The sequence below is a fragment of the Hibiscus syriacus genome, unplaced genomic scaffold (genome assembly GCF_006381635.1).
Source record: "Hibiscus syriacus cultivar Baekdansim isolate YM2019G1 unplaced genomic scaffold, ASM638163v2 tig00001825_pilon, whole genome shotgun sequence".
NCBI classification, from domain to species: domain Eukaryota; kingdom Viridiplantae; phylum Streptophyta; class Magnoliopsida; order Malvales; family Malvaceae; genus Hibiscus; species Hibiscus syriacus.
In genome coordinates, this window is record NW_024061893.1 from 1,145,022 (window position 1) to 1,168,072 (window position 23,051).

Sequence of the window (23,051 nt, forward strand, 5' to 3'; positions counted from 1 at the left end):
TAACTGTGGGTGAAAAATATGAAAAAGAAAAATTGAAGAATTATGAAAGAGAGAGAAAAAGCGCGATTAAGTAGGTGCTTATTTTATTAAGAATTGATGCGTCAACCTACCTAGTTGATCACAGTAGCGTGTGGTAGAATCCCAATACCAGATAAGTAAATAAATACTAATGTTTGCCGCTAACGAAGCGTCGGCAAACTTGTTTAAATTAGGCTAAATTACATAACTGACACCGTTTGCTTTAAATTTTTCCTTTCTGACACCGTTTGACCAATATTTCCAGAAGTAGCACCTTTTCTGCTGAGTTGGCAAAGGCGCGTCCTCGGGGACGCGCTTTACCCGCGGTTTCGCTGAGTTGGATGCCACGTGTGGAAGGCGCGTCCCCGGGGACGCGCCTTTGCCAACTCAGCAGACACGTATTTTGTTTTATAATAAATAGTTTATTTTTATTATTATTATAAATTAATAATATATTATGTAAAATGTTTCGATTATAATGTAAGAATTATCAAATGTATTTTGTTAATGTGTGTTAAAGGTAGAGTGAATTATATACATTAATATGATATAACAATATATGAAAACCAGTTTTGACTTTATTGTAGTTATAGGAAAAATGTATGAAATTATAATATTACACATATGGTTATATTATTATTTTTGATTTTGATTATCGATCTATTAATTTTATCAGTTAATTATTTAAATGTTATCAATCTAGTCATCTCATATCAATATTTAACGAAAATATTGATGCATAAGTTAATAAATTAGTATAATTACATATTTAATCTTCAAGACTTACATATTTTATAAAATTAGTCTTATTGAAAATTTAATTTAATAAATTTAATCCTCCAATCAGAACATGAAATGTGTCATTGTATACATAAATTTTTTAATAAGTTTTAATTTGTTTAATTTAATATTTTTCTCTACTTAGAAGGTGGAATTATTATTATATTTTAAAAAAAAATATAACTAATAATATTAATTATTATATTAAATAAATATATTAAATATATTTATGTATTTAAAAGTTAAAAAAAATTATTTAGGTGTACATACATTGACAAATTATATAAATGCAATAACATTAAATTATTAGAAACAAAAACATTCATTTAAATACAATATTAATTACATAAGAGTTAACGGTTATATGATGATAACAGAGCTGGACATTTTTTTTTATTGTGCCCGATGTTTCTACAATGCCCACATCGTTTTTGTTCTGTTGACTTCTCCCGAATATCCATATCACAATGTATTCTAGTAGATTTTGGACGACCTGAGTCCCTCAATAGCAATGGATCTGGTACAATTGTAAGCCAAGTTTGAATCTCATTTGGGTCTCTTTCGTTTCCTATGGGCGGAAACTCAAATTCATATACCTTGAATACTTGTGAAAGTTGGTATACGGGATCAACATAATTTTTGTAGTCCAAATGCGAATGTGAGCAAGCAGCAATGACATGAGAGCATGGATATTTGAGTGCTTGAAAGAAACCACAATCGCACCACCTCTCTTGCAGATTAACTCTGAAAGAGTTAGCTTCAATCCCTTGCAGCGGACGTGGCATTTCGGTTACACGAAACAATTCACGGGTGCGAGAAAAATTTGTAACTAACATCCCATTTGATGCAGCCACTTTTTTCTGTAAATCAACTACTAGTCTTGGGTGGTAAATATGTATGTTTTGCATCCAAGTAAGAGCTTGTCCACCGAGCTTTGCAAAGAGTTGACCCAAACGAAAATAAGTCGTTTTAACCAACGCCGTGACTGGTAAATGACGCGCCCCCTTTAAGGTTGAATTTATTGCTTCAGCCAAGTTTGTTGTCATATGACCATAGTGATACCCCCCGTCATATGCATTTGTCCACATTTCTTTGCTGATGTCCATAATGTACTCGCGCCCCTTCTTATTTTTGCCAAACAGCTCTTGTAGCATCGACTCAAACCTTTGAGGTAAGAGTTCGTAACCTAAGCCATTAGGAATATGTAATAGTTAATATGAAGTATAAATAAGTAATAAGAAATTGATAGAAAAATTGGGAAAAAGTAACATACTCATCCGCACGACTAACTGACGTTCATCGTTCTTCTTGTATTTTCCGTAATAGTTTGCAGCAATATGACAGACACAATAACGATGTTGAACATGTGGAGGTCTATACATTGTACCCAAAGAGTCCATTGCTGCTTTTATCCCGGCTCCTCGGTCTGAAATAATGCATAGTCGTTCCCTGGTGACAACATGTAAACATAAATTTTTAAGGAAAAAAGCCCAAGACTCAGTGTCTTCTCCTTGAACGAGGGCAAACGCAACAGGAAGAATATTGCGATTTCCATCTTGGACCACAGCCAATAATAAAACTTGCTTGTATTTCCCATACAAGAAAGTACCATCAATTTGGACAATTGGTTTACAGTACTTGACTGCATTAATACACTGAGGGTAAGTCCAAAAGACTAGGTAAAATTGGCAGCGATCGCGAACCATTCCATCATTCATGTAATGATGTTGAGTTTCGAACTCAACAATTGTCCCAGGATTAAGTCTTTGCACAACATGAAACCAACTGGGCAGCTCGTTGTAAGAGGAATCCCATTCGCCATGAAGTTTGCAAATGGCATTCTGTTTTGCCAACCACGCTTTTTTATATGAGACAGTGTACCCATATTGTGACTGTATAGCAGAAATCAACACTGCAACAGCTATATGAGAGCTTTGCTTCACAATGGGCATGATTGCTTGACAAATAATGTTGGAGTCCAAGTTGGGATGATCCTGGTTTATACCTGTTGCACAACATGTATGAGGATCATTGTATCTGGTTAGTTCCCATAAGTTGTTCTTCCTCTTCCTCTTTGATACACGGACCTTCCATTATTTCGTCAGAGAATATGTTATCATTGCCCTATTATGTCACTCATGTCCCTCGGGGACACTAGATATATCAGTACCTATTATTTCACTATTCACATGAAGGCGCGTTCCCGGGGGCGCGCCTTCCATTATTTCATCAGAGAATATGTTATCATTGCCCTATTATGTCACTCATGTCCCTTGGGGACACTAGATATATCAGTACCTATTATTTCACTATTCACATGAAGGTGCGTTATGTGAAGTTTGAATAAATTAGATAAAATGTTATGGATAAATTGAATAAATGTGAAGTGATAAGTTGATTGTGACATTGAAATTGTATGGAATGAGCATTGAAATGTGACATTGAATAAATTGTCAATTCACCCCCCTCTTGGCTGATTCCGTCGATCGATGAACTCAACATAAGTTGATTTTAATGTATACGTTTTAATATATATGTTAATGATAAAATCATATGTATGGATAAATTTAATTTCAATTTAAGTATTGTGTACTATAATTGGAATATAACTTTTAATTTCGAATACAATTGGAATATTAAGTTGAAATTTAATGTTAAATTTTGAATACTATAATTTATATTTTAAATTTAAATTTGAATAATATTATTTTTATTTTTATTTTAAATTTCGAATACTATAATTTGTATTTTAAAAACATTTATCAAACATTTAATGTTAAATGTGAATAAAAAATAACATTAAAAAATATGTATGTAACAACCATGAAACATTTAAATAACAGAACCAAATTACATAAAATTCTGAAATATAATTATTTAAATAACATTAAATATAACTGGATCACCGATGTCGTCTTCTCGAATGAGTTCCACATGGCGGTGGTTGTCTATTTCGTGGAGGATTTCTTCGTGGAACTTGTTCTTCAGTCTCCTCATCTTCACTATCATCATCAGCAGCATTTTCTTCATTTGGTGTAGATGAAGCTGAAGGGGCTGAAGGGCCTGTATAAAATAACGACCCTGGAGGAGTGCTAGTAACAATCCCACCGCTCCCCGGGAACTGTGAAAACTGTGGAAACATTGGCATCGATGTATGTGATCCAGATGGAGATTGAGGTGTCTGCGGAGAAGCACCACCAGCCAAATAAGATGCATATGAACCATATGCTGGATCATTAAACATAGTCGTATATGCACCTCCATATGGTATAAAACCCTGCGGGCTAGGCATGTAACCTGGCGGGCTAGGCATGTAACCTGGCGGGCTAGGAATGTAACCCTGCGGGCTCGGAATGTAACCCTGCGGAGATGGCATATAAACTGGTGGGCTTGGCATATGAAGTGGAGGGCTGGACATGTACCCCTGCGGCATCGACGAATAAGGATGTTGTGGTGGGACTGATGCAGAACCGGTAACGCCTTCTCTCCGTCCACGCGTCGGGGGACGATGATATTGAGACGGTTGACGTCTTTCTCGGCGCCTAGGAATGTTAACCCCTCGTGCTTTCGCCGAAAGTAGAAACGGCTTCCCATTTTCATTAAACCATTCCATATAGTTATCCGTAACCATATGACCAGTTTCAGCGTAATATTGTCGAGGGGCCAACAGTGTATATCGGTTCTCCCAAAGCGCAATCCAATCTCTGTGTCTCACCACCCAGTTAACATCTTTCTTTCCTCGTCTATCTATGTTATGCACGTCGTCTAAATTCCTAGGAGCTCCAGGAATATATTGCGTACAACCATACTGATGGAGCACGCGATCAACTGGATGCCACTCAATAATAGCATAACATATAAGAGGTATAACCGATATCCATACCTCTAATGACCCACTAAGGTGGGGTGGGATGCAAGCTTTCACTTCATCGCTCGCATAAGGTATCCACTGAAACTGAAATATAAATATACAATTCAAATAAATAAAATATTCTAATTATATCTAACATTTTAAATTAAAATATTAATAATTAAACAAATTTAAAAACATACCTCAGACCCAGCTTTCGTATCAATAAGTAAACGAATTTCCTCTAACCCAGTAGGTATACTTTTATGGTCTTTTCTGACACCATTTTTTGTTCATAAAAAAGCACAATAATTTCTGACAGAGTTGGAGCCACAATGAGCTGTTTTGTAGGTGTTGGGGTCATGAGATTGGGCTCACCTTCAGTTTTGTGGCGTGCATGCTTACTTAAGCTGAACTTACATTATTCCATTTATCAATTACAAATTCAACTTTATTCATCAGCTGGATTTACGTTGAGCCTTCCATCTCTTCACAAAAATGATTTCTGGGTTTGGCCCTCGAGCTGCCCCGTTGTAATCTTCCATGCAAGTTATAAAATAACAGGTAGAATCAAAGTGTTGTAAATAATGGACAGTAGAAGTGAGATAAATTGAGTGAAAGTAGACAATAAGAAAGACTAAAATTACAAAGATAATAAACATTAGGTCCTTGATCTACAAATAAGTGTCCCAACTTAATCTAATGCCTATAAGAAGACATCGTGAAAGTTTAAATGTCCACAAAAATTCACTAACGTCGGAATAAGAAAGTAAATAAGTTTTAATGAACACTAGAGAATAGAACTTGGATAATGAAATGATCTTGATATGTCTAAGAAGCTGGTCCAAAAACGAAAAACCTGTAGCAGCCATGACGTCGCAGTACTGGCAAATTGAGTTTTTTATTGAAGCAAAGGTCGTCAAATGGCCCAAAACTTGCAGACAACCCAGTTCCTGCGGTGAAAGCAACATTTGCTTTGTATTATTTTGTGTACAATGTTCAAAACATTTTGCCCACGTATGCAACTGACATGGTGGGATGGCTGGCACTTCACCACAAGATAACAAACACCATATTTTAATGCCATCCAAATTCAATGTTGCTTGTTTTTGGACTGCAGGCAGCAAATGCAGTTCGCTGCAAGGTGACACATGGAGGGTTGCTGTTTTCGGGAACATTAATTTGGTGAAAATTCTATGGGATGGACTTTTTCAACTCGATCTGGTGTTTGCTTTGGGTGAAAAAGAGAGGGTAAAAGCAGACCGACAAAGGTGTACACCGTTATCTTTGAAAATTTTGGGCGCTTTGCTGGGGTCAGGGCAATGTTTTTTCACGTTCAAACTTCAGAGGGTGTCGTTTGATTAAGACAAAAGTAAGAATTTATGTTGGGGATACTAATTTAGGAAATACCCTTCTGTTCATCCCTGGTTTAATTATTCTTTTATAAATCAAATTTGATTTATTGCAGGTACAATGGAAGGCGATGAGTTATGATCTTGAGGCTTTACATCCATTAAATTTAGTTTTTTTTTCTCTAAATAAATCACATTATAAATTTTTTAAATCATAATAAATGATTTGTAAAAAAATATATATCAGAACATGAAACTGTGTTGCTTTTTTGAGAGTAATTGTTGGTTCTGGGCAAAACAATTGGAGCTTTGAGTAGTGGTGAAAGGTTAATACAGTAGTTTAGTTTATATGAGTTGTCTTCCTTCGATTACAGAAGTAATAAAGTTGTTTCATTTGAACAATGAGACCCTCTCTCATCATCAGCTTTTGTCTACTTTCAGGTTTTGTTTTCTTTTTATTGGTTTCAGTTATTGTTCTGTTTCAAGTTACAACATTAAATAGTCTACTCAAGTTTTATCATCACGTTATTAACAGACTCTACTTAAAAACACGTACACATAAACCACTGTTTAATAAAGATAAATAACTGATTAATCGAGACAAATAGATATAAAAATATATCTTAATAATTCCACTCGATCTAAATTTTCTTACTATAAATGATATTTTTTTAGTTTTAAATGTTCATTTTTATTTCATTCTTGCTCATCTCATAAGTACTTTCATCTCTCTACCCGTAAATTCTGTAAAACCTGAAATCATTAGTAATAACCACATTGGTTGTTATCTTCGGTTTTAGTGGAACTTTAAAAACTTTCAGTACTCTTCTCAAGCTTCTTAATTTTAAATCTAAAGTTCGTTTGATCATAAAATGACTCAATTTCCATGAAACAAGCTCAAAAATATTTTTCTCTTTTTGATTTTGATATTTTTCTTTTATTGTTAGATTAATGAAATAGAACTATATTGTTTCTTCACAAACACGAGTCTATTTTTCTAGCGGAATCATCAAAAACAATTCTCAATTTTCGAACATCGTCGTACAAACAAGAATAGAACTATATTGTTTCTTCACAAACAGGAGTCTATTTTTCTAGTGGAATCGTCAAAAACAATTCTCAATTTTCGAACATCATCGTACAGAAACATTAATATTTCTTTTCTTTCTTATTATCTATTTTTAATTTTTTTTAAAAATCAAATTGAAAAACATAAATTTATTAATAGGGTCGAGACGGCCAAAATTCGACTTTACTCCACTTATGTCGATCCTTACTAAAATTTGAGTTTAACTCAAATTATTATTTTTTAAAATATAAAATCGAATTTAGATCGTATAAGCTCATAAACAAGGAGACAAATCAGAATCATTAAAAAAATCACTGATGATGAAGTGATTGTAACGATTTGACGAGTAATCAATCATTCATCATAATACGTACACGTGGCAGAACACTGTTGGTGGAAAATACCAACAGGATCTTGCTGGGCCAACAAAGATTAAACAGGTGGACGTGAAATTCAAAAAGGCGTTTTGTTTCCGTAAGGCTGAACTCAGAATGTCTTATCCTTTGCCTTTGGAGCCCTAATTGCAACGTTCTGAAAATTTACAGTGCCGACCTCCCCCAACTGTTCCTTGATTTTGTCTTTCAAAATCCTTATAATCTTCTTCAACTCAAACATTCACGAATCTGTTAACAGTATGGCTCTTATCTAAGTTTCTATGTTATATCTAAGTTAATACTTGATCCACAAATAAGATAAAAAATTAAATAAACATTTGTATCATAAAATTAATACTTGTTTGGGCCATATATCTAGGGCAAAAGTTTGACTTTCGATATCTAATATAAGTATGGCCCAAGGCCCAAGGCCCAACAAATGAAGACCCACCGAGTTGGGGGAATGGTCATTGATTTGCCTAATGCGCCCATCCATGAAGCCTCTTATTGTATTATTATTATTATTATTATTATTATTATTATTATTATTATTATTATTATTTATCATCTACAAAACTAAGACTATTTTTTGTATAATCAAAACTAAGATTATTTAATATTTTAATCTTACCATCAATTTTTAAATTTTGTTAATCATATCATTTAATAATTAAAATGACATCAATTAAGTCACATGTCATTAATTATTTAAATAATGTTAATTTTATTAATGACCAAGTCAATTCTTATGTTAAATATCGATAAAATGTGATTTGATTGACGCTATTTAAATAAATAAAAGATTTGATTAATAAAAAATAAAACATCAATAATTAAATCACGATCTCTCATAGTTAAATAATTATAAATATATTTTATCCAAAAATAAATTAAATATAGATGTTAACTTGTAGACCATAATTAACAAATATAGAGTATGGGCATATTTGATTGTAGTGATTATATATGAACGACTATTATTATTATTATTTTTCATTTCGTCATGATTATGAGTTCCCTTAACAAACTTGGAAGCATTGGTTATTGTTTGGCATTGTGCAACGCAGGGTACATCATATGTTATAGACTTATAGTAGTACTAGCAAAGTGGATCCACTAAATATTAACTGTTTTACTGTACAAGTTGATTGCTTAACTAAATTAATTAAAAATTTTACAACTTATTATGAGACTGGTGATTACTTTCCCGACAGCCGCCGTTGTTGAAAATATTCCATCATCCTTGAGCAGTCTTGTTTTCATAAATTAAATTGGCAAGATAATACATATTTTAAAAATATAAAATTTCTTGAAATAATTATAGAAATAATAATTAAGTAATATCGAATGGGGCACGTGGCATAAAAAGCGGATGCCGACAGTCGGTTACCAAAACATTTAATTCCCCTTAAATGTTTGATCTTACTTGTATCTTCACTTATTAAAATAAATTTATCATTTCTGAAATGACAAATAAAGGGAATGGAGACATATGACCAAAACATTTTGCTCTCTAATTTATATATTGCATGAACTGATATATACGCGTACACATATATTGATAAAATGCAAGACGTTTTCTTTGGATATTTGTAAAAATTATGAACTTCTTCCGTCCTACCATTCTTCTTGTATATTAGTTACACATATAGTTTTAAAAGAAAATATTGATCACATGTCAAGTTGTATAAAATACGGAAAAATGACAAAATTATTTCAAAAGATAATTGATTAATTTGACAGACTTAGTTTGGTAGGTGTAAAATAAATGAGATATATAAAGGTAAAAAAATAAATATAAATGTTATTTATTGATTTTTCTAATATCACATTTTGAATGAAATAATTTTAATATTTAAAAAAGACACAGAAGGTATAGTTGTTACGGTTGGATTTGTGGTGTTGTTAAGTTGGGAGGGAGGTATGCATATATTATATATGACAATTACGACGTCTGTAAATCATAGGATTGGGTATACGGCACTGTTTAGATACATACAAACTATCCAAGGTTTTTTTTATTGACAGCCACAACTCAATCATAATAACATAAATCCCACCGGCCGTCAGTAGAGTTAGGACGATGTTTGTATGTATTATTATGATATTGATAACTATGTGTTAACGAAGAAAAGATGCCAATTGAGTAGAATTTCAAGATACAAAGCCAAAAAAGGGGACCCTGTGGTGTTCATCGTTCTCTGCCTATTGTTCCACTTTTAAGTGGCCCAGCTGACCAAAGTGCCAAGGTTTATTGTTTCGTTAAAAGGACAGATAACATAAAACAAAATTTCCCAGAGCATAAAATTGTCTAATTTGGAATATAAATTAAATGAAGGTTTTCTTTTATAGATATTTCAAAAAAAATTATTAATGGTTTTATGTTTAGTTTTAGATAATATAAAAAAAAATTCCAGAGCCTATAAAAGAATACATATTTTGGAATTTCAAGTGTATCCTTGGACAGCAACACTGTTGAAAATGTATCTGAACTTAGATAATGACTCTCGGTTGCACCAATATTTCAGACCTTTTTTCAACGCCCTTCATCATTGAAACGACCGTTCATATCAATATTGTTATCTCAGCGCATTAAAAACAAATTTTTTGGACGTAAAAAATCACGCACTCAATAATTCAGAGAGGAGACGCTCAATATATTCATGGTTATGCATGTGATTGTGAGGTTTGAGAGATTCTTTGTTTTTTTATTCGTAATTCGATTGTCAACTCCTTGATGATAAGAATGTGGAAAAAATACATTTGTTTGATCACAGAAGTGGGGAAAATTAAGAATGGACAACATACACTTGCCTGCCAAGATAGTGAAAGTAGACAATAATTTCAACGTGCTGCACTTTTATATGCATGAAAAATGACTTTTTTCTGATAGTGAGATGTTGAAGAGAAGATAAAAGAAAGTAAACTACATACTTTTAAATTCTAAGGATGAAATGAGTACTATGGGCTGAAAATGGGCATGCATTTGTGATTTTTCAATGTATTAGAGTTATTCAAATCCTTTGATGCGTGCATCAATAATATCTAAAAACAAGCATTTTATGTGAGTTAAATTTGGGCAAGTTGGATGCGCCAAATTCTATCTTCAATAATAGTACATGGAAATCATAAAAGGAGCCAACCTGCAACGTTCATCTTCCAACAAACATTGGAAAGCACCACCACCCGCTCTCCAAGATCGAAATATCGAATACATGGTGGGGGACCTCATCCACAGCTTTTACATGGTCACTTGTTATTTTCATGTGGGGACTCGTACATTTCTGACTATGCCTTGGGCACATTGAAATTAATTGGGTTTGGTATTATTAAATTTGCGACCTCATGTGCACGGACAAACGTAAGATCTTATGTTAAGAATATCAACTTAAGAGTTTATATTAAAATTTTAAATGTGTCAAATTATATTATCAATACAAAAATACATATATAATCAAAACAAGAATTTGAAACTTTTAGAGATACGATCGTATCCCTTGATCCATCCCTATCCACGTGGGCTATCTAAGAAACCAAATCAGGGAAATATGGATAACACATGATGGATTGACGGGCATTTGAACTATGAGCCACTAGGGCTAAAAGCTGGTGAAAAAGCCCATATTTCTTTCTTTATCCATTCCTTTCTTTTGTATAATTAAGCATGTTGTTAGTCCTCCGGAAGCATTTCTTAAAGAAGCTGAGGGATAATCTCACTTTTTAAATTATATTTTGTCACTTGACGTTTACAAATATGCCAATTATTAATATATGCTTCTTTGGTGGCATCATACCCTTTTGAAATTTCATAATTTAATTCTTTCCTTCTTTTTTATTTATTTTCTTAAAAAAATCTTGATAAATATTATCTTGTTTTCAAGTTGCCATTGAGGAGACCCCATGCTTTCCAATTCGAGATTATGGTCACGATTTCTAGAAAAAAGAAGAAGCAGCATTTTCTAATTCATTTTAAAAATTTAAAATTCAATTTGCATCATTACGTGATTGATTTGATTTTATAATCATATTATCCGATTATTATTCTATAATAACCAAATAATGATAATAAAAAAATTGGGAAATGCCCGGCAGCAGGAATCAAGCTAGCATCGACATGAAAGCGAAATCATCAACTATGCATTATTTAAAATTAAATAAGGAAAAGAAAGGAAAAAGTTGGTCGGAGTTGATTTGCCTGTTGTTTAGTGAAGTAATAGAGCCCACCTATATTTGTGATGTAATGGCTTCCATAATACTGATAATTTGTCCAAGGGAATGATTAGGTGATGCACCCGAGTTGTATTAAATTAACTTTTTATATTATAATTTACATTATTTCAATGTCATTATAATTATACAGGCCAATTAATTTAAATTAAATATTCTAAAAATTATTATCTTTAAATTAATTTGTTTCTTTTATAATATTAATTTTTTTAAAATCTAATGTTTTACTTCATTTAATTGACTAAAAATATGTACAACAATTATTCATTATATTTATTTTCCAAAAAAAATAAACAAATAGCCTTCTAAGTCTAGAAATATCTTGACATAATAAAATATATGGTGGGCATCGAATTCCTTAAGAGGAAATTATGTTCAGACTCACGTGTTTATGATTTAAAATTATGGAATCAAAACCAAGCAATTTTCACACATGGAACTTGACCCGTGCTCACAAATTAAGAAATTCTTAATGGTAAACTATGTAAGAGGTCATTAACTATGTTCAAATGACCATTTTGTCACCAAACTTTCCAATGGTTTAAAATAGTCATTAACTTTATTGATTTATTACAAAATGGTCATTAAATTTATACAACTTCTATACGAATTTTAAGTCTCAATAACCATTCCATAATAGTTCGATAAATTTTATGATCATTATATAACTATTGAAAGTCTAATATCCAAGATAATCATTTGAGTATATTTAATAACGTTTAATCTACTATACCCAATTTTAAATAACAACCGTTACCCATTGATTTATTTGTTATAAACACAATATGATAGGAAAAAAAACATACATGTTTATGATATAGTTTAAATCCTAAAAAAATCTAAATCAAATCAACAGTAGATAGGAGCATGGGAAAATGTTGATACAAATTGGGATGTCAAGGCAAGTATTTTTCTCCCAATAGTCTCGCAACTAAGAGACGGGTCAATAAAGGATATCATTTCTCGTTCAAATAAATGGAGTACAAATCAAAGAGAGATTGAAAGTGGGGTTCAAAGATCTTGTTGTCCGATTTGTCCATGGATATTTTTCTCTATATAATGATCATAAAAGGTGCTTTACAAGTGTATGTGTATACATAGTAACTAAATTGGAAAATGTTTATAAATCCGTGGATCATTCATGTATGCATAGATGGAGAAGATGAAAGATTGAGTAGCAAAAAGTTTACATTTCTGATTTTACCAATGATTGGGGTGTCTTGAGATGTTAAATTGTCCGGTACGAAAATGAACAAAATTTCCCCATCTTATACATCAAGTTTCTGGATTTCTATTTAAAAGTAGAAATACGTACAAAAGTATATTATATAAAGTGCACATACTTGGGTGATTAAGGGGATTCCCGATTTGGCTGCGTATTTTGAAGAGGAGATAAAGTATGTTTTGTTTTTGAAGCCCAACTTCTACATTACAATAAATAAAATAAAAAATATATCATTTATATATAATATAAAGTAATTGCATTTATTTAACTTTCATATAAAAGATTCATTTATATATAATATGTGGATTCATTTTGTATAATTTATGTTTATTTTATGATTCATATTTAAGATATGTGATTGTTTCTTTTAATAACGTAGTCTATGCGATTTAAAAAATAAACAGATACTAATTATATACTATAGATTATAAGCACTTAAAGTTTTTTTATTATTTATAATTTTGTTCAAAAATAATATATTTTACTACTATATCATTGTATGGTAATAAATTAAAAGTTTAGGAATTGTATGGTCAACAAGGCATTAACATTGTTAGTAGAAAGTTTTTTTTTTAAAAAAAAGTGGAGAAAGAGACCCAAATTTACTGTTAACAAGGACATAAATAAATAAATAATTGAAAAAGACGGGTGGCAAGCATAGATTCCTTGGCCAAGAAAATCTAATATCATATCTCAAGATTAATTAAAAGCTAAATATTGGGGTGACTACGTGGGCATGATCCGGCTTAATTGCTCTGGTCACTATGCTAATAATGCTACCCAACTATAATAAAATTTAATTTTAACTATTTTTCCTTTAGATTTTATTAAATCAATTAACATAAAAGTAATAATTTTATGAATTTGACGTTAATTATTCTCTCCCTTACACAAAAAATAAAATATTTTAAAACTATAATTTAATATATCTAAAATTGTATATAAATAAATAAACTATACAATAATATATTAGATTTTAAAATTTTAAATATTTATATTTATACAATTTGAGATATTTTGTATCCATCACAAAATCTCATTTTTTTTATCGAAATAAACTTTTGATCAAGTGAGTGCATTATAAAACTTTTAGATTAAATCATAGTAAAATTGAGATTGTAAAATTTAGTAAGTTTTTAATACTATAATATTTGAATAAAGAGGACTATGCCAAAATTAAGTATGATATAAGAAAACCAATGATGTTTAAAAAGTGAATGAAACATGAATGGAAATACCCATATATTTATATTTTATAAAATAATGAGTTATATAATAATTACATTAAATATTGAGGAGATTATTTTTTAAAAGACCTTTACACTCATCTGACACCTGGCAAGAGCATTAATGAGAATTGACAAGGGAGAATTTGGTGGCAGGCCCCTGTTTGTTTGATGATGAATTGTTTTATATGCTTTCTGTATTGCCCGATTCCCAGTTGAAAAAGAAAACTACATGATGAAGCTTCTGTACACTACGATTCATGGAAAGATACCACATAAACAGAGAAAGAAAATGACGAGTTTTCAGCCCTTTCAAAGAAAAAGCAAAGGGGCTGTAGACAGTTAAACACACTCACATTCACAAAATCAAGAAAATAGAATGGAAAAAGGAAGAAGAAAACATTAATAATCCCATAGCAAGCCTTCTTTGAAGCCATTTACTAATTGATTACAAACGTACTCACAATCTTCCATGCTTTCAAGCCATGGTGAAGGATAGAACCATCTGTCCATTGAGTCCACAAATACAAACTCATTCCCCAACTCAACCGAGTCGTAACTTGTCCCCAGACTCGGCAGCTCCACTATCTGGCTCAACTCCTCCGACCCTGAAGTTATGTCCAGATGAGAAACCAAAGACGACAGCGATGATGACCAAGTCGAAGAAGATGGCGCGGATGGTGATGGAGAGCCCAAATTTTCCATCTGGGCTGCTTTGGCTGCCGCAGCTTGTACGTCACGGGGTGCTAAAGACACGGGTCGGGGTAATGAGTTGGCGAGTTCGGGAAAGTTGAGAATCGCTGTGTTTCCCTTGATGCTTAAAGCGGCCACGTCGTGTGCCCGAGCTGCCATCTCTGGGGTAGGGAAAGTACCGAGCCAAATGCGGGATTTTTTACGTGGCTCGCGGATTTCGGACACCCATTTGCCCCAGGTCCTCATTCGGACGCCACGGTAAACCGGGTGCTTGCTTGAATCTCCCCTCATTCTCTTCATCTTTTTATTACAATCACTGGTGGTTTCAGGTTTAGTGTTTGGAGTTGTGGTTGAGCTAGGGACCGAGATGGGAGTTGAAAGAGTTGACCCAGAACTGCACTCTGTTTCTGAATTTCGCAGCCCAGTCATTTTTATTCCCCTCTTAGTGGTGACTTGGAGCTACTAACTATAAGCTATTTTCTCCTTTGAAACGTACAAAGTACAGCATAAGCAGACAGGCAAGAGGTGTTATAGTTGTTTGCTGCCAAAACAGAGTAAATTGAAGTGACAGTGATGAATGGAAAACAAGCTTAAAAGAAGAAACAAAATCCAATGGGAAGTTGTTCTTCTTATGGAGAAAATCGAGTGAAGAAGAGATGGTGGTAGGGGTCAGATCATACACCATGAGAGAGTTATTTTGAGTTAATATTTTATGAGATAAAATACCAAACCATAGGCTTTTTCTTATACATCATTTCCCAATGACTCACACAACACTTATAAACATTGAGAGAGAAAGGTGACCCACAAAAAGAAATGGGTCACCCTGCTACACCCTATGGTTCAATGGGGTCCTTCTCTCTATTACCACGCAACCTTCATTAGTTTTTTTTATATTATTATCAAATCCACCGTTCATTTATCCCCTTATCTTCTTCTTCATCACCACCGAATTTCATTATTTATTTTGCCACCCTTGTCTCCATTGCAAGCTCCCCCCCCCCCCCGGTTGCTAATTAAATATGTTTGTGAGGTAGCCATTTCTAGGGTTTTAAGTTCTGTCAGGTCAAGTGCTGTGTTGATTTTTTTCCTTTTGCCTTTGATGGTCGATTCTTGATATGGGAACTAAAACATGTTTTTAATATCAACTTGTGTAAATAAAAAGATAGAAAGAAGTCGAGGCCTACATTCACTTGGGGTCACAAGTTGGAAGCAACAACTTCAACGGGTGTGATGATCGGCCAATTTCAGAATAAATGCTATTCCTAATATTTTCATCCCCAATAAATCAAATCCCTTTCTTGTTTAACCATGAGTGAAATAAGTCTCTTTCCGACATTGATGGTTAAGAATTTGCTTCGCTGTGGTATCAGGGATTTCTCGAGCTCAACCATTTGCTTCATCAGACACAAATTTAGAATAAAGAAACGCTGAACATGTCAAATTCAGACATAACATTAACAACAACACTGTCATTAATTTTTATCAGGCTTCTTGGTATACGTACGAACATTATAACTACTTTTTTGTTATGGTTTTGTAATAAATTTTGAAGTACATGAACTATCTTATATACTTGTGTTTTCTTAACGGTGCACTCTCAAAGGAAGTTTAAAATGTTACTCCACAACTGAGCTGTTGATTACTATAAACATGGACCCATATATTAATGTAGTTAAGTTATATTTGATTCCACTATTTTAAATATATGAATTAATAGTCTCATACCTAAATCAGAGATTTTGAATATTCATAATAAAATACATTCATTCGATTGTATAATTAGTTAAAATTTTAATTTTGACAAATTTTAATTTAATACCCTACTTGTAAAGTACTAAGGGTGCGTTTGGTTCACGGAATGTAAGATTACCAATGAGAATAAAAGATTACCAGAGAATAGAATTACTAAGAATGTTGTATTTTGTGTTTGATTGGTTTAACAGGAATGTAAGATTACTGTATTTGGTTAAAGGAATAAAAGATTATTGGAATGTATATTTGACCAAATTGTCCTTATTATATATTTGTTTTTTTAACAAGTTGAAAAATATTTATATATTTTCTTTAAAAAATTTACATTCATAAAATTTATATATATTTTTTTACAAAATTAAAAATATAAAAAGGTTTAATGAAAGAGTAAATTTTTTTTTAACCCATGAACTTCATATAAAATTTTAATTATAGTCTTTTTCTTTGTAAATCTAAAATAGTTTAAGGATAAATTGATAATTTAACATTCGTAGATTTTTTATTATTCAATGACAGAATAAGGATAATTTTGAAAGAATTTTTTTAAGGACATTTTAGTCCAAAACGCCGGTAATCCAATAATACCTAAGGAAATGGAGATAATGACATTCTCGGTAATATACCCAAAAAAATCAACTATTAGTAATGTAAGATTACCGGGAATGACATTCCTGACCAACCAAACGGGGGAATGTAGATTCTATTCTCATGAAAAAACTCACATTTCCCCAATCAAACACACCTTAAAATTACTTTTACCGGAAGCCGAAACTGCTTTATACATAGAAATTTTATTAATTATTAATGATACGCAGGGTTATATATTGTACCGCAGCCATCGATAGAATGCTTTGATGAAAGATTACGGAATCAGACATGAAGAATTTCTAAAAAACCTTTCACCCCAAAGGACAGTACAATACCGACGAATGTGTTCAATGTCCATCGCATATTTAAAAAGGCCAAAATTCAATTAAGTTGTTAGACAACAAAATCATTTTATGATTTGTGTACCGGATGTGTAAATGATTTGACGTATATTTAGCTTTCTTACTGTTTGAGGTTTTGCTTTTTTACTTCTCCATGGTTTTCACCTTTTCATGGTTTTTAAAAAATATATAATTGATTGAAAATAAAATAAAAAAAAATTTAAAGGTTAGAATCGAATTTAAAATTGATGAAGATATTATATTTTAAAAGTGAACAGAGACAGCGATCATGAATGTGAAAACATTGCAATCTTACATATGTAAGTGGATTGGTTAACATGAACTGAAGAAGGTAAGAAGTGAGTGCCAAATTGCATCAAAGAAATAACAGCATTTACCTATGAAGTTGTATTAAATTTTGAGCCATAATCAGAATTAGACGACAAAAGATTCTTGTCAACAACTCAGGTATCTTGCAGCCATTGGTGTCCCCGTGAGCTGGTGCTTTGGACCCTCCGATCAGAAAATCATTTCTTTAACCGACTACTCTGATGCTTTCTGCATCACACATATTTGTAATACTCATTCAACATTTTCAGCCACTCAACCACCTGCCTCGAGAGTCAAACTCTGCCATCTACACACCCATTTTATTCATTCATACTCGTAATCAGTAAATTCAATTTATATATATATATAGTTATATACAGTGCTATTCGACTGTAAAAAGAAAAGGGCTTACATCTGATCTGAAACATGCAGCAGTTCACTGATTGTTTGTCACATGCATTGCGTATTTGCCCATGCATGCAGAGCTGATTAAAGATGTAATATTGTTGGATTCATTAATTCCATGCATATATAGTAATAAGTGGGGCCTGAATAACATCAGCCATTTCTCCTTGGTAATCTCCATATTAAACCTATCCCTTCATCATAAATACGGCAAGCGTGACTCAGGTGCATCTTTAGATTCTAAGAGGGGAGGGGTGAAATATGGATCTAAGGTCTGATGGATTAACTTTCCAGATTATGTTAAAGATGTTTTCTTTGAGTTTATTACAAATTTTATTATCATCACAGGGATTTACGAACAGTGTGTTTTCTATTGGTTATTTGCCTGAAAGTTCACGGTTTCGGAGTCTGGAGGCAAATATGTTGGTTATATTGGGATGTACAAAAGATTACAAAGGCCCATGAATTTGGGTCCATAACTATTACCCATTCAATCAACATGGATTTCATTGCAAAGTTGAGGCCGCATGTGTATGGATTGGGTTCTTGATTCGATTCTAATCTGATCCGGTTTTAAAAGAAATGAACATTTTTTGTTCTATTTTAGTTTTATATGATCACCGAGGAAGAAGATGAAAAACAAAAAAGTGACAAACATTTTTTGATAAGATTAATGAACATTATATAATTAGATGATTTAAAAGGGGTTGTTTAGAGATTTTAGAATTTTACAATAATCGATAACAGCGATCAGTGTCATTAGTTGTAACTGTTTCAGAACACTTTTCTTCCTCCGATTTTCTCAAGAAATTCATGACCATGAGTGGCATCAGAGTAGATGGGTGGAAAAGGACGGGCTCTTTCGTTGAGTTCTACTTTCCAGGGTGGTAACTCTTATTCAAAATTTCATGCTAACTTAATTTGTGTATTTTATTCTATAAACAAATTGTCTCATCACACACAAAAAAAAACCTTTAAAAAATTTTAAAATCAATTAACCGAGTTAATCAAATCTACAATTAAATCAATAGATGCTAAGTCTAACTTTTTAAGTTTTTTTCCCTAATTTAGGTTTTCTCTCAATATTTTTGTGTCACCTTCTTCTTTCCCTTTGATTTTTATTTAACTAGCGGCAACACACATTTTAATGTTGTTCCTCTGATCATTCCTTTATCATTTTTGTAAAATGTCACGTTCGATGGAGACAATAAATTTTTGTGAAGGTTATTGAATTCTTTTGATGTTGAACGTCATTCTCAAGGGATTATTTCGTTTTTCTCCGTGTTTTAGGTTTAATATTTTTAATTTTATATGAATTATTGTCCATATTTTTCTTTTTACGCTTGTGGGTTGTAATTCTAATTTTTTTCGATTACCTTTTTCTTAATAGAATTCAGTTGTCATTATTAAAAAAATCAATAAATGTTAATCAATCAACTATTTTAAGAAATATATATAATCTATATCACTGAAAAATACATATGATGATAATGCGAATTTTAGTTAAGTGAATTAGTAAATATAAAAGTATACCCACACATAATTTATGCATAATAAGAATTAAAGCTAAACATTTAAGATTTTAAGATTTTAATTTTTATCAATAATAATAAAACTTTTTTAAAAAATTGACATAAAATTAATGAGGTAATTAACCAACAATATTTATCTTTTAAAATTTAAAATTTAATTAATATAATTATTTGATATTTGATATATTTATTTATAGTTCATATTTAAGATTTGTAGTTATTTCTTTCAATATTATTATTTTTAAATTTTAAATATAGATCTTTCTAGAAGTATAATATGCATCTTATCATTCTCGATATTTATTATTATCACTAGATATTTATTAGTTAATATTTTTTATAAAAAAGATTTATTGATCATTTAATTAATACAATTCAAATACAATGAATTTAATATTATAGTATTAAATACTCTACGGAACCCTAAACCATTTTATTCAACGTAATCGACCGGATGATTAAACCCAAAAAAAAATACTTCGTTAGGCAATTTGATAGTAAAAATATGTATCTTATCATTCTTATCATTCTCGATTTATTATTATCAGTAGATATTTATTAGTTAATATTTTTTATAGAAAAGATTTAGAGAAAATAACTTCAGTGACCAAAAATCCTAGATAATATACGATTTTGACCAATTTTTTTTGGATTTGCGAAAATAACCAACAAAATCGCAATGCGATATCTAATTCGCATTGCGATCTCCACTATCGCAAATTCACGTTGTATTTCGCATTACGATAGTTGAAAATCGCGTTGCGTTTTTGCATTTCGCATTATGATAGTTGAAAATCGCGTTGCGTTTTTCCATTTCGCGTTGCGATAGTTGAAATCGCAACGCGATTTCCACTATCGCAAATTCGCCGCGTTGCATTTCGCGTTGTGATAGTTGAAAATCACGCGGACGTGTCGAAGACACGTATTACCACGACCCGACCCGAGACGAGACGGACGGCGGCGGTGCGCGAGAGTCCCCCTTGTTCTCTATCACTCAACAAGGAAGTGGGAAAGCCAAGCTTTAAATACCATTCCCAATAGTATTTCCAATACAATGTGGGATTGAGCATTACCAACACTTATTTCCAATACAATGTGATTATTCAGGAAACAATTAACAATCATGCACCTTAAAACAACTGAATCAGCAACCAATTGCATTAGTATTATACGATTAAATATGTCATAATTAAAAGTCAATCTACAATCAATCGCGATTATTGCAATTTTAAGCAAAACATTCAAAAATAATATCACTATTTAAGGCTCAATCCCACATAGTATTGGGAACAAGTGTTGGTAATGCTCAAATCCCACATAGTATTGGAAACACTATGGGAATGGTATTTAAGGCTTGGCTTTCCCACTTCCTTGTTGAGTGATAGAGAACAAGGGGGACTCTCGCGCGCCGCCGCCGCCGTCCGTCTTGTCTCGGGTCGGGTCGTGGTCGTGGTCGTGGTAATACGTGTCTTCGACACGTCCGCGCGGATACTATCTTTTTAGAGAAAATTCTTAAGAAACAAAATCTTTTTTTTTAACTATCACAACGAATTTGGAAAATCGCAACGACAACTGTAGACTATCGCAACGCATTTGGAAAATCGCAACGACAACTGTAGACTATCACAACGCGAAATGAAAAATCGTAACGCGATTTTCAACTATCGCAACGCGAAATGGAAAATCAAAATCGCAACGCGATTTCCAACTATCGCAACGTGAAATGCAACGCGAATTTGCGATAGTGGAGATCGCAATGCGAATTAGAGATCGCATTGCGATTTTGTTGGTCATTTTCGCAAATCCAAAAAAAGTTGGTCAAAATCGTATATTATCTGGGATTTTTTGGTCACTGAGGTTATTTCTCAAAGATTTATTGATCATTTGATTAATACAATTCAAATACAATGAATTTAATATTATAGTATTAAATACTCTACGAAACCCTAAACCATTTTATTCACGTAATCGACTGGATTTAAACTCGAAAAAGAAATATACTTCGTTAGACAATTTGATAGTAAAATATGTATCTTATCATTCTATCATTCTCGATATTTATTATTATCAGTAGATATTTATTAGTTAATATTTTTTATAGAAAAGATTTATTGATCATTTGATTAATACAATTCAAATACAATGAATTTAATATTATATTATTAAATACTCTACGGAATCCTAAACCATTTTTATTCAACGTAATCGACTGGATGATTAACTCGAAAAAGAATACTTCGTTAGACAATTGATAGTAAAAATATGTATCTTATCATTCTTATCACTCTCGATATTTTTATCACTAGATGTTATTAGTTATTTTTTATAGAAAAGATTTATTGATCATTTAATTAATACAATTCAAATACAATGAATTTAGTATTATAGTATTAAATACTCTACGAAACCCTAAACCATTTATTCAACATATTGACTGGATGATTAAACCCGAAAAAGAAATATACTTCGTTAGACAATTGATAGTAAAAATATGTATCTTATCATTCTTATCACTCTCGATATTTATTATTATCACTAGATATTTATTAGTTATTTTTTATAGAAAAGATTTATTGATCATTTAATAATACAATTCAATACAATGAATTTAGTATTATAGTATTAAATACTCTACGGAACCCTAAACCTTTTATTCAACGTAATTGACTGGATGATTAACCCGAAAAAGAAATATACTTCGTTAGACAATTTGATAGTAAAAATATGTATCTATCATTCTCGATATTTATTATTATCAGTAGATATTTATTAGTTAATATTTTTTATAGAAAGATTTATTGATCATTGATTAATACAATTCAAATACAATGAATTTAATATATAGTATTAAATACTCTACGAAACCCTAAACCATTTTATTCAACATATCGACTGGATTAAACTCGAAAAAGAAATATACTTCGTTACACAATTTGATAGTAAAAATATGTATCTTATCATTTTATCATTCTCGATATTATTATTATAAGTAGATATTTATTAGTTAATATTTTTTATAGAAAAGATTTATTGATCATTTGATTAATACAATTCAAATACAATGAATTTAATATTATAGTATTAAATACTCTACGAAACCCTAATCATTTTATTCAACGTAATCGACTGGATGATTAATCGAAAAGTAATATACTTTGTTAGACAATTGATAGTAAAAATATGTATTTATCATTCTTATCATTCTCGATATTATTATTATCAGTAGATATATTAGTTAATATTTTTTATAAAAAATATTTATGATCATTTGATTAATACAATTCAA

At 31.5% G+C, this 23,051-nt stretch overlaps 1 protein-coding gene across 1 annotated transcript; it reads right to left on the reverse strand.

Moving 5' to 3' along the window:
• Window positions 1-14,420: 14,420 nt before the first annotated feature.
• Window positions 14,421-15,523, reverse strand: LOC120136169 (dehydration-responsive element-binding protein 3-like). Its single transcript, XM_039152280.1, has one exon. The coding sequence runs from the start codon at window positions 15,241-15,243 to the stop codon at window positions 14,524-14,526; it is 720 nt and encodes a 239-aa protein (XP_039008211.1). The 5' UTR covers window positions 15,244-15,523; the 3' UTR covers window positions 14,421-14,523.
• Between the last annotated feature and the right edge of the window lie 7,528 nt (window positions 15,524-23,051).

What these genes read in the sequence shown, in the direction of transcription:
- LOC120136169 (XM_039152280.1), bottom strand. Translation starts at nt 15,243, where the DNA reads ATGACTGGGCTGCGAAATTCAGAAACAGAGTGCAGTTCTGGGTCAACT.